The following is a 15,045-nucleotide window of genomic DNA, read 5'->3' as shown; positions in this document are numbered from 1 at the left end:
TCTGCGTTCGCGCCTGGTCCACAAAGTATGGAAATAAAAAACTTTAAAATTAAAAAAAAAAAACGTTTGCAAGTGTTTTTGATATAGATATACATAAGAATACTTTGATAAGTATGTTTTAACTTAAATAGGGATGGTATAATAAAATTGTGGGGTCTGTGTTCGCGCCTGGCCTCCATAGAATGAAAATAGGTACAAACTTTAATAAAGACTTTTCATATCTATCTGCATAAGTATACTTTGATAATTATGTTTCAGTTTGAAGAAATATGGTATAATAAAATTATGGGGTGTTCGTTCGCACCTGACCTCCATAGAATGGAAATATGTCAAAAAGTTTAACAAGGTTTTTTAATATAGATCTACAGAATATTGTGATAAGTGTTTCAGTGTGAACAGGTATGGTATAATAAATTATGGGGTTTATCTATTTTATTTTTACTTTCATCATATTTTGCTTTGGTTTTGATACTCCTGAATTCGAAGCCATCTCTTTACAACCCTTCATTTTCATAACCTATCATACTTTAATAAATCAGAGTCCATGGCAGGTACTTTTCCTAGTATATATATATATATATATATATATATATATATATATATATATATATATATATATATATATATATATATAAAGAACAAAAAGATAAAATTTTATTGCATCTCAGATCAATAAGAAAAAAGGAAAAAAAAGAACCTCCATGGCATTTTGAAGCTTAATACTTCTCATCAGAAGAGGAGAAAAGTCAGGTTTGTATATTTACAAAGAAAGCTGGCATAAAACATTAACTTAGAAATGAGACAGAGATAGACTATATGCAGCATGAAAGATATTATATTGGTAGAAAAAAGATAGGAAAATTGGAGACATATATAAAAGAGTATGGAGATACATAGAAAAAGACATAGAAAAAAGTAAAAGATTACATACACAATGAAAGAATACAGGAATAAAGGTTAAAAAAAGTAAGAAAAAAATAAAGGCAAAAGGCAAAAATATATATAAATGTAAAAAATATAGGCAAAAAATATAGGTAAAATTTATAATATAAATAATAAAAGTTTAAAATATAAAACAAAAGTAGTTTAATCAGTAATCAGATAATGCTTGTGTTAATAGAAAAAATAGCTGATAATATTCTTGAAAAAGCGAAAGAAAGAAAATTGTTTTCCATCGTTACAAAAAAAAAAAAATTATTTTATTGAAACTTTTCTTGCATAAAAGAACATTTTAATAAAACTTCACAAATGCACTTGTGATGTTAGACTTCATAAGGTGTTAACTTTGATCAAAATCGCCTGTTCCTTCTTTTAGCGGATTATTTCGATTTTCGGTGCTTATAGAAGATAGTCTGATACAAAACCTATCTAAGAACACTGCCAGCTACAAAAAGTATCTTCGTGAGAAATTTCATAAAAATCGGGACAGCCGTTTTCGAGTGCATAGGGAACGAATTCACCGACACACACACAGAAAAAGTTCCTTATATATATATTAGATAGATAGATAGATAGATAGATATAAAATCTTTTATAGCTAAAAATTTAACAAGAAAAAATCTGCTGTTAGCTCTGCATCTGCTTCAAGCTAAGACTTGTATGAATGTCTTCACGATTGTTTGGAATTGTGACCCTTGTTGGTATTCGTCTTATCTACGAGTTAAATCTTTTTTCTGGTGCATTTTGGTTTGAATCGTTCATCTTGTAGGACATTTTAAATCATTCAAACTAACAAAAAAATCCAAGTGTAAATTGACAAATGTGTATTTTTATATTCGTTTTTAAATATTGCAAAAAAAAAAAAAAAACTGAAATGGAATTGTGTCTAGGTGCAAGCACTCACGTGTATATACATACAAGGTGCGTTCAATAAGTTTTTAGATTTTCAGGTCCAAATGAACAGCTATAGTAGGAACTGAAACACACAGCTGGTGAATTTCAAAAATGCAAGCTGGATGTAATGACATTTTAGAAGAATGATATGCAAAAAAATTCTGTTTTAAACTTAGAAAAAATGCAACAGGAACTTATGGAATGCTTCAGACTGCTTTTGGACCACCTTGCATGAATCAATCATCAGTTTTTAAGTAGCATAAGAGATTCAAGGAAGGCAGGAAATCTGTGAGAGATGATGAGAGGTATGGAAAGAGTAAGGAAATCAGACCACCAGAGTTGATTGGCCAAATAAAGAATTTCATGAATAAGGACCCTCGGGTGTCCATAGAGACAATAAGTGAACAGTTTGATGTCAGTGTGGGAATTGTACACATAATTATTTGCAAGGAACTGAAAATGCAGAAGACTTGTGTGAACGCACCAGTCTACAACTCCATCCTTGTCACGAATGATTTAACCAAGATGGGCATTAAAACATTTTCTCACCCTCCCTATAGTCCAGACCTTGCTCCTTGTGATTTTGGTTATTCCCTAAGTTCAAGGAAACCTTACAGGCGGTCATTATCAGAAGTTGTTGGAGTGGTACAACAAGTGTATTGCAGCCAGAGGAGATTACTTTGAAAGGGATCAGAGTTTTACATATATACTCTCAGTAAAAGTACCTATACGAAAAAAGTCTGGAAACTTATTGAAGGTACTTCATATCTATATGTTGTTTTATTTACCTTCTTTTCCAGAACATTAGGTACTCGGTTAAGTATGGGTTTGATGAAAATGTTTCTGTTTAACGAACTGGATTCGAACTTGGCATATCTAGGTTTTCAGTGCTGTTAACTACTTAGCTACGAGCGCCCACTGTATAAATACTGTTTATTGTTTTGTTTAGAGTTTTTAATTCCTTCTATTTAATTATAACTATGTCCGAGTGAAGTCAAGTCCAAAGTCGCTGAGCAGCGGTTTGATTCCAACCAGTTTTGACAAATAGCAAACATACAAATATCTGTGTGTGATGTTGCCAAGCTAATCAAGAACCTTGGTTCCAATAAAGCAACTGGCCCTGATGACATTCCAATTATAGTGTTGAAAAAGTTTCAACCAGAACTTGCTCCCATACTTACAGAACAGTTTAAGTGCTGTCTTAAGGAGAATTGCTTCCCAACACCCTGGAAAACCTCATCAGTATGCCCTGTATTTAAGAATTCATCTTCCTTCAGGTCATCTTCCTCTTAGTACAGACCAATAAGTCTCCTGTGTGTCATGAGTAAGTGGAATCCATATTAAATAAAGAAGTAGTCAGCCACCTCAGCAGAAATAACTTTCTTAGTGACATGCAATATGGTTTCCGTTCTGCTAGATCTACAGCAGATGCACTAACGGTTATATCTCATAGGATTAATGAATCTCGACGGAAGTTTCCTTTCTAGGGAAATTGCTCTTGACATATCAAAGGCCTTTGATAGGGTATAGCATAAAGGTCTACTTCACAAGATTTCCAGCTATGATATAGCGGGAAATGTCTTCTCAATTATTAAAACATTTCTCTCTCATAAGAGTAGTGGTTGATAGGCAAAAATTGGAAGCTCACAGTATTAATGTGTCACTTTCGGTTTTACGATCAACACAACAGCAAAAACACATTTTTTTTGCATGTTCTTTTCCTCCTTTGCGGTACGGGTTCGTGCCTGCCTGACTACTACCACTTTTTTTTTTTTGGCTCTAAACACCGGGCAACACCGGGCACCCAGGCTAGTAAATCATAAGATAATAAAAACCAAGGTGTGTATGTGGGGGGGGGGATACAAATCCAACTTCTGATATTTTTGGTCCTGAAAATTATCTGAAACTACACCCGATTATGAAGTTCCAATTTGAGGACTTTGGAGAAGGTGCAGTGAACTTTTTGTTGCAATCACTCACAGGTCCACTCTGACTTGAAAGCGATAGTACTTGTGAGGGTTCCATTTATTTATTTTTTATGCTAATAGGTTGTCACCTATCAATCCGCTCGAGGGTAAAGTTTAATGAGATAGATGGCTTGTCAGTTAAATGATGAAGAATATTATGAGAGGATTGAAAATGATGAATGGAAGGGACAAAATTTGATTATGAGAAGTATTTGTTAACATTGGATTTGAAAACGTCAAAGTTAAAAATCATCATCTCTGAAATCAAGTATGTGAGATTCTAAGGGCTTTCTTTATGGTTCCTATATGGAAAAACGTTCCAGTTCGAGGTCCACACATCCTATCACAATTCGAGCATACGTTAACATTTGGCAATTGAATGCATGACTGATTTTTGCAATGTATTTCTATTATTGCTCTTAGTTCTTCAGCACCATTCGCTTTTGAACCTTTCACACCAACTATCTATATTTATATATATATATATATATATATATATATATATATATATATATATATATATATATATATATATGTGTGTGTGTGTTGTGTCATATTTCTGATATTTTTATTAAATATAAACTAAAATAAAAATGTATCTATATATAAATGGTAATAAACTTTAAAGAATAAAAAAAAATAGAATAATTAATCTTTTTATGATTGGTCTAAAACTTTTGGTTATTTGAAGCCGCCATAAAAAAGAAATAAAAGAACTGCCATCTGTTAGCATAGCTAAAAAGCAATCGTTCGTTTTGGAAATTAGAATAGCATCGTCACCCCCACCCCCACTCGGGCAGCTATACTCTGGTAAGTTGGCCCGTTATATCCTACATTTTTTTTTGGATTTAATTTTTCAAGTTGGATCCAATTTTTGCGGTGCGTTAGTTTATTAACGATGAAGATACAGAACAGTAAAGAATGGATTTCTACATAACACCATTGTTCTGCATAAGTGTTGAAGCGTGTCAAGGTCCTTTCCTGATCCTGGTGAATTTGAAGAAAAAATCTGATCAACTTTAATCATCCTTCTAGTATAATGGAGTACCTGAACAGATAAAAACCAAGTGTATTAAGTTCTGTAGGCCTATCTAATCTCTTGAAAGTATTCACAAAAGCTACAAATTGATGACCCGACGTGATCCTACTTAGTTACCAGTCAGAAATACTGCACCACATGTATATTATGGGGACTTACCAATTCACTTGTTATGGACTCTTCTGATCATTATAAAAACTACGAGTCTAAAACTCTTTTTGGGAATTATCACGACCTAACACAAGTTGCATTATTGAAACGTAATTATAATGTGAATCTTGAAGGTTCTATCGCGAGGTACCTAAAGCAAAAAAAAAAAAAAAAGTTAAAAGCATTTAACCCCCACATCCACCATATCGCTTAAATACCAGAACAACCCAGGTCTGCTAGCTAGCTATCAATTCTCCAATACTATTGCTACACTATCCCATTGATTACTGTACACACAATAACCCTTATCCCCGAGTGGCTATCGGGCCTTGATAAGTGGTGAACTCCATGTAAAAAAAAAAAAAAAAGAAACTACAAACCGTCTAACAGTTGAGAGATGCTAACATTTTCTTTTTATTCACTTCAATATATACAATATATTCTTTCCTACCTAAACCCGTTGTTTAAGTCCTTCTTTATGATCGTTTCTTAGGCCCACAACAGATATTCTATTTAATCATCATCATCATCATCATCATCATTTGAATCGAGTACACGGTGTTCCAAGGACTTCATTCGTGAGTTCTCATATCAGAAGGTATTCTAATTTGAGATCCATACATCCTATCACAATTCAGGCATTACGTTATCGTTTGGCATTTGTGTGCGTGGGTGATTTTCATGGAACACTATTCTTGCTGTTGAACTAAATGTGTGAGAACGGTTGGAAGACAGAAGAAGTGCTATAAGAATTGTTTAAAGGAGGATATGAAGAGGTGTGGAATAGGTCACGCTACATGGAAAGTGAGTACACTCGGAAGAGCGGAGTGGAGGAATGGAATAAGGAGTGGTGTGAAAAGGGTCGAAACTAAACAGTGTCATTACACTGAAGAGCTGAAGTCATGCGTAGACACACAATGATGAGACTCCAATTTAAAAGCTTGGAGAAGTATATAGTAACTCCTTAGTTGCCACTACTCCTAGATCTACTTTGATCACGAGTAGTAGTAGTAGTAGTAGTTATTAGTGTCCAAATGATTAAAAAATTTTATTGCTCATAAATATATAAGAATTCGATCAAATGAAACGGGGAGTGGGGAAATATACAGAAATATTTAGTTAGTAAGACTGTCTTACACTAGAATGTTCCGGGCAATGTTAAACTTGGAAAAACACGCCAACCATTAGCCGTCTGTATGGTCGGCTGCCCAGGATCTCAAAAAGAAGAAACACATATGGCACAAATTGCATCCAGTGGTGGATCTAAATTAAGAGTTCTGAAGTGACTCCTTATTGATCACTCTGATCTGGAGGAGTGGTAGTACCTGTTGAGGCATGGAAACTATCATTTACAGATTATTTGTTTACAATACACACGTGTGCAAACCACGGCAAAAACAATTCAAAGACAGCTTGAATGTGTCCCTCAAAAAGTTTGGTTTGTATTCTGAGCTTGTGGGGGAAACCTAGCCTGAAACAGATGCTCCTGACATACTGCAAATCACAAAGAGGCCACAATTGTTGAATCTGCAAGCACTGCAGACGATGAGAAAAAACGTGCTATTCGAAAAGACAGAACAGCCAGTACCTCTACTACAGAACCGTTCCACAGGTGCCATACATGCAGTAGATACTTTATAACTCAGATTAGACTGATGAGACATATTTGTGCACGCAAAGCAACTACATGATCATGATCATCTATTCAAGGGATGGACGAAAATCATCATATCAACATCCTTAATAGATTGAAATCCAAACGATATAAAAGACCCTATAGATTATTGATTAGAAACCTAGCTATTCAGTCAAACGGCTGACTGTTATAGTTAACTAAAATGAAAAGCTCATAGAATTTGCATCAAGCTCACTTGGACCTAGCAAAAGAGCATATAGCATCTCTAGTTATAACGAAAAATACTAAATAAAACATATAACATCCCTAGTTATAATAAAAAAAATAGTAAAAGAGCATATAACATCTTTAACTATATTACAACATAGTAAAAAGGTCATATAGCATCTCTAACTATAATAAAAAATAATAGTAAAAAGAGCATGTAGCGATGGACAAACATTATCATTATTATTAACGTAACTGATGAAAATAGCAATAGTCTCTGGAGCTTTACATATATTTGCACTGCTTTCTTAGAAGAAAATCAATGTAGAAATTGATACTATGGTTGATTTATTGGCTTTAAAGAATACGGTATGTTGTAACATAACGTGCAAGAGAAAACTAGTAAATGATAGGTTAGAAGATATAAACAGAATGTGATTAAAAATGGTTTTAATGTTGCTGTTGGTTTTGAAAAAAAATTATGAAATAACGAAACATTTCAAGTTAAAATCTATTTAATATTACGCATATAATCTAAATAAAAACACGTTCGAAATTTCTTATTATGCTAGAATAATCGCTGTTTTAACAAAACAGAACCGGAAGTAGGGCGTTGTAAAATACATGCATGCAAAACAAATTAATTGACAAACCAATCATATACAAGGCATATGTTCGGTTTCTATATAAACATAACCCAACAACTGTTGACATGCCGTAAACCCCAACAACCAATGTTGTGTATCAGTTATTGCCAATGAACAACTGGCACAGTTGTTTTTGTTTTTTTATCGTTTTTAAACGAAATGTGATCTTTTGCTGAGGAATAATTGCCACTCTCTGTCAGTAATTTGGTTTACATTAAATGTATTAATTTCCCAACATGCTGCTTAATTGATTCTATGTTCAACATAAATGTTACTTTGATCTTGTACACACGAGAAAATATAAGCATTTGCTGAAATAAAAACAAAATAAAAAATAAACAAAAATTATGATTTTCTTTGCCTGAATTTTTTAGATGAGGATTCATTATTCATATTATTTGAATTCTTTGGACTACTGTTTTCATCTTGAACATTATTTTCGCAGCAGTTTGGTCGGTGTAACCTGCGAACTACTTCAGTTATATCTGGTCCGGAAAGACCCATGGTATAGTGGATAAAGTACTTGGTAAAATTCACTTGTAAGTTGCACATTTCTAGAGGTAGAAGGCTCAATTCTCAGTGCAAGCGATAAAAAAAAAATACAATTGTAAATTACTTAGGAGTTCTACTCAGTCATGGCTGACGGATCTCAAGATGTTACTCCTAATAATTAAATAAAGGATTCTGTTCGAAATTCCGTGAAGATTTCAGAATTTGACAAAATACACCTGCAAAAGGTCGGAGGTTACATTGACTGAAACGTTGGTAAAATAACACTCAAGATTTGAGCAGTACTCTGAAAAATTTAAATAATATATAAAATTATGATTTCGGACTGATTTTTTTCTTTGGTTATTGGGATGCAAACAACCAGTATATATGCTCTGGAGGCGAAAACATAACTTTATTGAGCTTGTTATTTGAAATAACTTGAGCAATAATATTAGGGATATATGCTTTTGAAATATGTATCATTTATATAAAATCTGAAATATATATATACTAGCCTGGGTGCCCGGCATTGTCCGGGTGTCTGGAAGTGTGTGTTGAGCAAAAAAAAAAAAAAAGTGGTAGTAAGCAGACAGGCAGGCTGGAACCCATACCTCAAAAGAGGAAAAGAACGTGAAAAAAAAGTGACGTCTTTGCTGTTGCGCCCATCGCCAAGCTGGAAGTGACGAATGTTTAAATTAAGACTAGTCAATCGAAAAGAGGCGATAACTTTCGAAAATATTGGCGAAAAAAGTGACCATTTCTTGTAGAAAAGTCTCCAGTTGAGGGTGAAGGACTTAATGTTTTAGTCAATTTTTCGATATTTGTCGTCCGAAGGGTCGAGCTTCAAAACGATACCGATCTCGTGAAACTCTGTCGCCTCTGTCGAAAGTTTTAGGCAGAAATACATACATAAACAGACAGGTGAAATTTATATTATACTAGCCTGGGTGCTCAGCGTTGCCTGGGTGTTTGTAGGTGTGTGTTGAGAAAAAAAGAAAAAAGTTGTAATAGGCAGGCAGGCTCAATCCTGTGACGCGAAGGCGGAAAAGAAAGTGATTGAGCAACAAAAAAAAAAGAAGAAAATTGCGAGTGAAAAAAAGTGGTAGTAGGAAGACAGGCTTGAACCTATACTGCGGAGGAGGAAAAGAAAGTGAATAAAAAAAATGTGATACGTTAGCCATTGCGCCCATCGCCAAACCGGAAGTGACATAGATTTAAATTCAGGCAAGACAATCGAAAAGAGGCGATGACTTTTGAATTCTCTATCTATATAAGAGCCAGATACGTCCCAGGATGGAATACTGTTGCCACATATGGGCAGGAGCTGCTAGAAAAGACTTGTCCTGCCTTGATAGGGTTCAAAATAGACTTCATGGGAGATGTCCTTTTCTCTTCGCTGCAACCTCTATCTCACAGAAGAGATGTTGCGAGTTTGTCTCTGCTTTATCGTTACTTTCATGGAAAGTGTTCGACTGAGCTTCAATCTATAGTCCCCCCTCGCCAAACTTTCACAAGAAACACTAGACTAGCTGAAAACATTATCAATAATTTTCCACACTCTTTATATGTGCCTAAACCTAAACATAGATTCCATGATCAAAGCTTCTTTCTTAGAACTGTGCGCCTATGGAATTGTCTTCCATTTTCCTGCTTTCCAGCTGTCTATAATATGGTTGTCTTCAAGTCCAATGTGAGCAAGTTTCTGATGAGCCGTTCCACTTAAGTTAACAAATTTACGGAACTTCCATTACTATCGATTACTATATTGTCCTTTTGACTACTGTACACTCTTTAACCCTTATTCTTGAGTGGCCTATCGGCCTTGATAAGTGGTGACGCCTATGTAAAAAAAAAAATATATATATATGCACGTGGCATACTCGAGTGTGCACTCAAACACACACTTATGTATGTGTGCGCGTGCACAGTCAAACACGCACACACAAAAATATTTCTTTAAGGAGGTGGACGGTCAATGTGTGGGTGCCCAGTTTACATTAAATTTAGTTTGCTGTACGTGTTCCCCCGGGTGGTCATAAAGTGGGTGCTCACTTTGCATAAAATTAATAGAGGAAAGAGATCCCCACTTTTTTAAGACTAACATTTCCTTATATCTTAGAAACTGCACGTTGGCAGTAATTGTATAGGTTATTTTTGTTTTCAGCGCCACCAAAAACCAAGGAAAGTGGTAATGTTAAATAATTTTTCTCGACAGTGGAAATATACATATACCTGCAATCCCCCCCCCAAAAAAAAAGCCCTGATAAAAAGATACTAATTAACTAGGCCTTAGCTTGAACGTAAATTACATTGGCTACAGAAAGTTGTGTTTTTACCACTTTTGCTAGACTGCACGCATGTTAACTTTATATATATATTTTTTAACTTGTTTTTATTGGGGGGGGGGGATTTTTTACATTAGCTTTACCTCCACATTTACGCATTCCCTTACTTGCTTTTTTTATATTTCGGCCATGGCTGCCTCTGTCCGCAATTGGCCAGGGACGGCAATGACCATCAACAACAACTGTAGTTTAATTTTTTTACAAGGGGGGGGGGAGGTCATGTTTCCACCAGGCAACGCCGGTTAATGGGTCCTGTTAGTATAAAATAAAGAACAGATAATGTATTTATTTATGTTTTCTGGATTATTAGACATAAAAATATGAAATGAAATTCTGTTGAATCATGGAGCATGCTTCTTGGTCGACCATCTCTGTTAACCATTAAAACTGTCATTTTTCTTCTTTTTCTTAAATCTGCAGAAGAAATTGAATCCATATGAAAAAAACAAAATCAATTAAAACAAAAATTTAGATCTGTATTAAAAGTCCTTATACAAAAAAAAAAAAAAATCACCTTATTAATTGAATGACCTTCGGATGTATAGTTAGATAAATTGGTTGGTTGATTGTAAAAACGTCATGAAGAAAGAATTTTTTTAATCATAATTCGAGTTATTCTTAAAGATATAAGAATTTAGAATTTAATCTTTCTTTTTAATTCAACAGACTGCACATAAGACACAAACTATTTTGAATGTAGATTAATTTTTTTTTAATTCACCACATATACATATTTCTAATATGATAGAAAATAAAACCTTTGCAGTCAGGTTCAAGTTTAGACGATGTGAAGTTTAATAGGGCCGTCTTATACTAAAATTAAAGCCATTAAATAGTAGAAAAGATCAGACCACAGAATACTTTAAAGTAATTAAAAATGTATTTTATAAAACGTGTGTGAGTATAGAGGTCACACGAATAAAATCATAGTATTATAAAAGTGTTGCATCTTAAACACTGGCTTAGATCTGATGCTCTCAGAAAACGACTAAATTTAAACAATATCGAGAGTGTCTGCAGAACAGGAGACTTTGTTGATTTATATATATTGAAAGTATTAATGAGTGCTTGAATCAGTAGATGTAGAACAGTTGAGGTAGCAAGGTCAGTTAACGGAGGAAGACCAAAGAAAACGTGGCAGGAAGTGATAAAGATGGACGTGAGAGAAAAAGGAATAAAAAAGACTTGGCCAGAGATAAGTTAGTTTGGAAGCCAGTTTCTTAAAGCCGTCCAACACATGTCACAGTCAAACCGATTGTGATGATGATGATCGGTAATTGTATTGGAATCGTCTCATCATAAATGAATAATAAAATGAGTATGTTTTACTTAATCTTTCTTTATCTATTTTGTATATCCATGTATTGCTTTGTATTTATGGTATTTATTTGCTTCCCCACGAAAGCAAATTAGACACAAGGTCGTTTTTAATGTGGGGTTAAACCAGCTCCCCTAAAACAAGGGTAAAAAGGGGGAACTCTGGCAGTATCCAAAAAAATAGTAATTGTCTCAGTATGAAGGGTTTCCCCAAGTTTGACCAAGGACCAATTAACTTATGTGCAGCATCTGTAGAACAGATGGTATTTATTTGCTCCCCCACTGAGCAAATTAGGCACAAGGCCGTTTTTAATGTGAGGTAAAAACCAGCTCCCCTAAAAGTAGGCAAAAAGGGGGCACTCTGGTTACCAAAAATAATAATTGTCCCAGTATAGAGGGTTTCCCCTCCATTGACTGGTACAAATTATCTTAAGTGCAGCATCTGCCGGAACAGATGGTATTTATTTGCTCCCCCACCGAGCAAATTAGGCACAAGGCCGATTTTTAATGTGAGGAGTGAAGGGAGGGGGAAGGGGAAAAGGGGACCAGCTCCCGAGAGGTGGGAAATGGGAGCTGGTTAAAGGTCAGGCATGTGGGGTTGCCCCCACATCTGGTCTTTGCTAGTCATAGCTAGTCATAGCTTGCAGCATCTGCCGGAACAGATACTACACTTTGATCCCGGCCCGAAGGCCAAGAACAACAGAAAAAAGGCAAGCCTCTTTTCTTTGCTTTATATTTAGAAATGATTTCAACGATGAATAAATAGTGCCACTTAATTTGAGCAATATCCGGAAATTTGTGGAAAAGAGAAAACTTTTTTCTTTTTTTTTTTTACAAAGGGGTTACCACATATCAAAGTCCAGGGGCCACTCAAGTATAAGAATTAGTGAGTGTACAGTGGTCAATGGGACAATATTATAGTAATCGTTAGTAGTTGAAATTTGGTAAATCAGGAAAATTGGGAACGGCTCATCAAGAATTTCTTCACATTGGACTTGAAGACGACCATATTGTAGTCAGCTTGAAAGCAGGGAAACTGAAGAGAGTCCCACAGGTGTGCAGTTCTAAGAAAGAAGCTTTGTTCATGAAATCTACATTTAGGTTTAGCCATAGATAAAGAGTGGGGGAAATTATTCATAGTGGTTTCAGTTAGACGAGTGTTTTTTGTGAAAGTTTGGTAAGGGAGGGCATAGATTGGAGCTCAGACGAACATTTGCTATGAAAATAATGATAGAGCAAAGACAGGCTGACAACATCTCTTCTGTGGGAAAGTGGTTGCAGGTACGAGAAAAGGGGCATCCCCTACCAGGCTACAAAGTCTATTTTGAACTCAGTCAAGGCAAGATAAGATGCTTCTAGCAGCTTCTGCCAAGATGTAGCAACAGTACTTCATCCTGGGTTAGAAGATGCAGGACAGTTGAGCTAGCAGAATCAGTTGGCAGAGAAAAGTCAAAGAATATATGGGAGTAAGTGATAAGGATGGATTTGAACAAAAGAGAGATAAATAAAGACCTGGCCAGAGATAAGTTAGTTTGAGAGATTAGTAAGAGATAGGTTCATCTGGAAGTCAATATCTAAAAGCTGTGCAACACATGCCAGTATGTATAATAGACTCTAAACCAATAATGATGATGTCTTAATGATGCTCTTATTTATTTTACAGGAAGCTAAGGGAAACCACAAGGAGAGCTCTCAAAAGGGCACCTCAACCAAAAAAAGCAAAAGTGTATCTAAACAGAAATCAAAGGACGTAAGTTAAAATTTTGTTTGTCATTAAATTTTATTAGGTTGGTGCAAAAACAGCAAAAAAAAACAACATTATTTTTGCACTAACCTAATATGTTTGTTGGAGTGCCCCCCCCCTACAGATTCTGACGATGGACTATTCCTGACGTCACTTCCGGTAACCAGTTTCTGCTGAGTAATCTGGACCTGAGATTCAAAGGGAGTGAGTCTTAACCTTACTTTTTCCTTCCAGTTGAGTGAAGTCCCACTCAACCAATATACGTTTCTGTATTTTCTGTTAACATATATATTTCATTTCACAGTTTCCAAGCCTTCTCGTTCTTCTCTCATCGTTTAAACCACAACAATGTTGTTTCATTCATTCATTATTATTTTTTTTTTATTTCTGTGTATAATTTAAAATGACATTGGTATTTCTTTATCAAAATAATTGGATTTATTTATGTTTTTTGAATATTTCTAATTTTAATAAGAAATACTCTTATTTAAACTTTTATTACTATTATTATTATTATTATTATTATTATTATTATTATTATTATTATTATTATTCACGTTGACACACCAGTTTCTGTTAGATCATCAAAGTTAAACAGCGTTGAGGTCTGAAGGCCACCTAAAACATTGGGGATTCATAGTTTTTTCAATTGTCCTTCCAGACGACTTGATACTACTCCTAGTGTACTAACTACGACCAGGATTATTTGTGTTTTAACCCCGTATATACGCCTTATCTCTAAGGCCAATGGAGCATAATTGCTCCACTTCTCATTCTCCTTCTCTCTCACATTTCTGTCCCAGGGTACTGAAAAGTCTACAATGTGCCAGTTTTTTTAGACTTTGTCAATGACGACCAAATCTGGACGATTATGTTCCAATTGCTTGGTCGTTATGACACTTTTGTTCCACCATACTTCTACATTGCAATTCTCACTTGTTCTTACTTCATCAGGCACCTTCTCAAACCATTTTCCAGCACACTTCACCCCAACCTTCTTACACACCTCCCAATATATCCAGAATCCCATGTGATTATGTCTTTTGCGGTACTCTCTCTGGGCCAATCCACTACACCCTGCTGCTAAGTGCGCAATTGACTCTGAGGTCTTACCACAAATCCGGCATCCTGCAGCAACTTCCTCTCCACTTTTTTGAACAATCGTGTTCCTAATGCCTGCTCTTGTGCTACACAAACAAAAGCTTCAGTACTCTTAGCCAGATACCCAGCTCTAAGCCATTGCCATGATCTTTCATCGGACACTTCTGCTATATCCTGGAAGAACCTTCCATGCATTTTCTTCTTAGCCAGTTCCTCTGCCCTTTCTCCATCCATGTTTCACATAATCAGCCTTGGTCTCACATACCTCCACTTCATTGGCCACAACCTTAAGTATCCACTCCTTAGTTCTAACCACATGCTCCTTCAACGATATCTCCTCGGTTCTCACACAATCTTTTCCACTTTTCAATCCTCTCCCACCGTCTTTCCTCTTTTGATACAGCCTTGCTACACTACTTCGAATGTGAAATATACCAAACATAGCTAAAACTTTTCTTGTTTTAATATCCATGGTATGCAACTCCTTCTTAGACCATTCTAAAATTCTCACACTGTACCTCAAAACACTGACTGCCCATGCATTCACTGCTTTCCTTAGGTTTCCTC

General features: G+C 35.3%; 1 protein-coding gene across 1 annotated transcript in view; it reads left to right on the top strand.

The window, feature by feature from the left end:
- Window positions 1-15,045, top strand: part of LOC145297864 (uncharacterized) — a 307,728-nt gene that overhangs the window by 139,125 nt on the left and 153,558 nt on the right. The window contains exon 12 of the mRNA XM_080144191.1: window positions 13,297-13,383. Within this exon, the coding sequence (XP_080000317.1) occupies window positions 13,297-13,383 (87 nt within the window). The remainder of the gene's footprint in view (window positions 1-13,296; window positions 13,384-15,045) is intronic.

The sequence above is a fragment of the Euprymna scolopes genome, chromosome 2, assembly GCF_053919585.1.
Source record: "Euprymna scolopes isolate OS-2025 chromosome 2, ASM5391958v1, whole genome shotgun sequence".
NCBI lineage: Eukaryota > Metazoa > Mollusca > Cephalopoda > Sepiida > Sepiolidae > Euprymna > Euprymna scolopes.
This window is presented reverse-complemented; position numbering and strand designations above follow the sequence as displayed.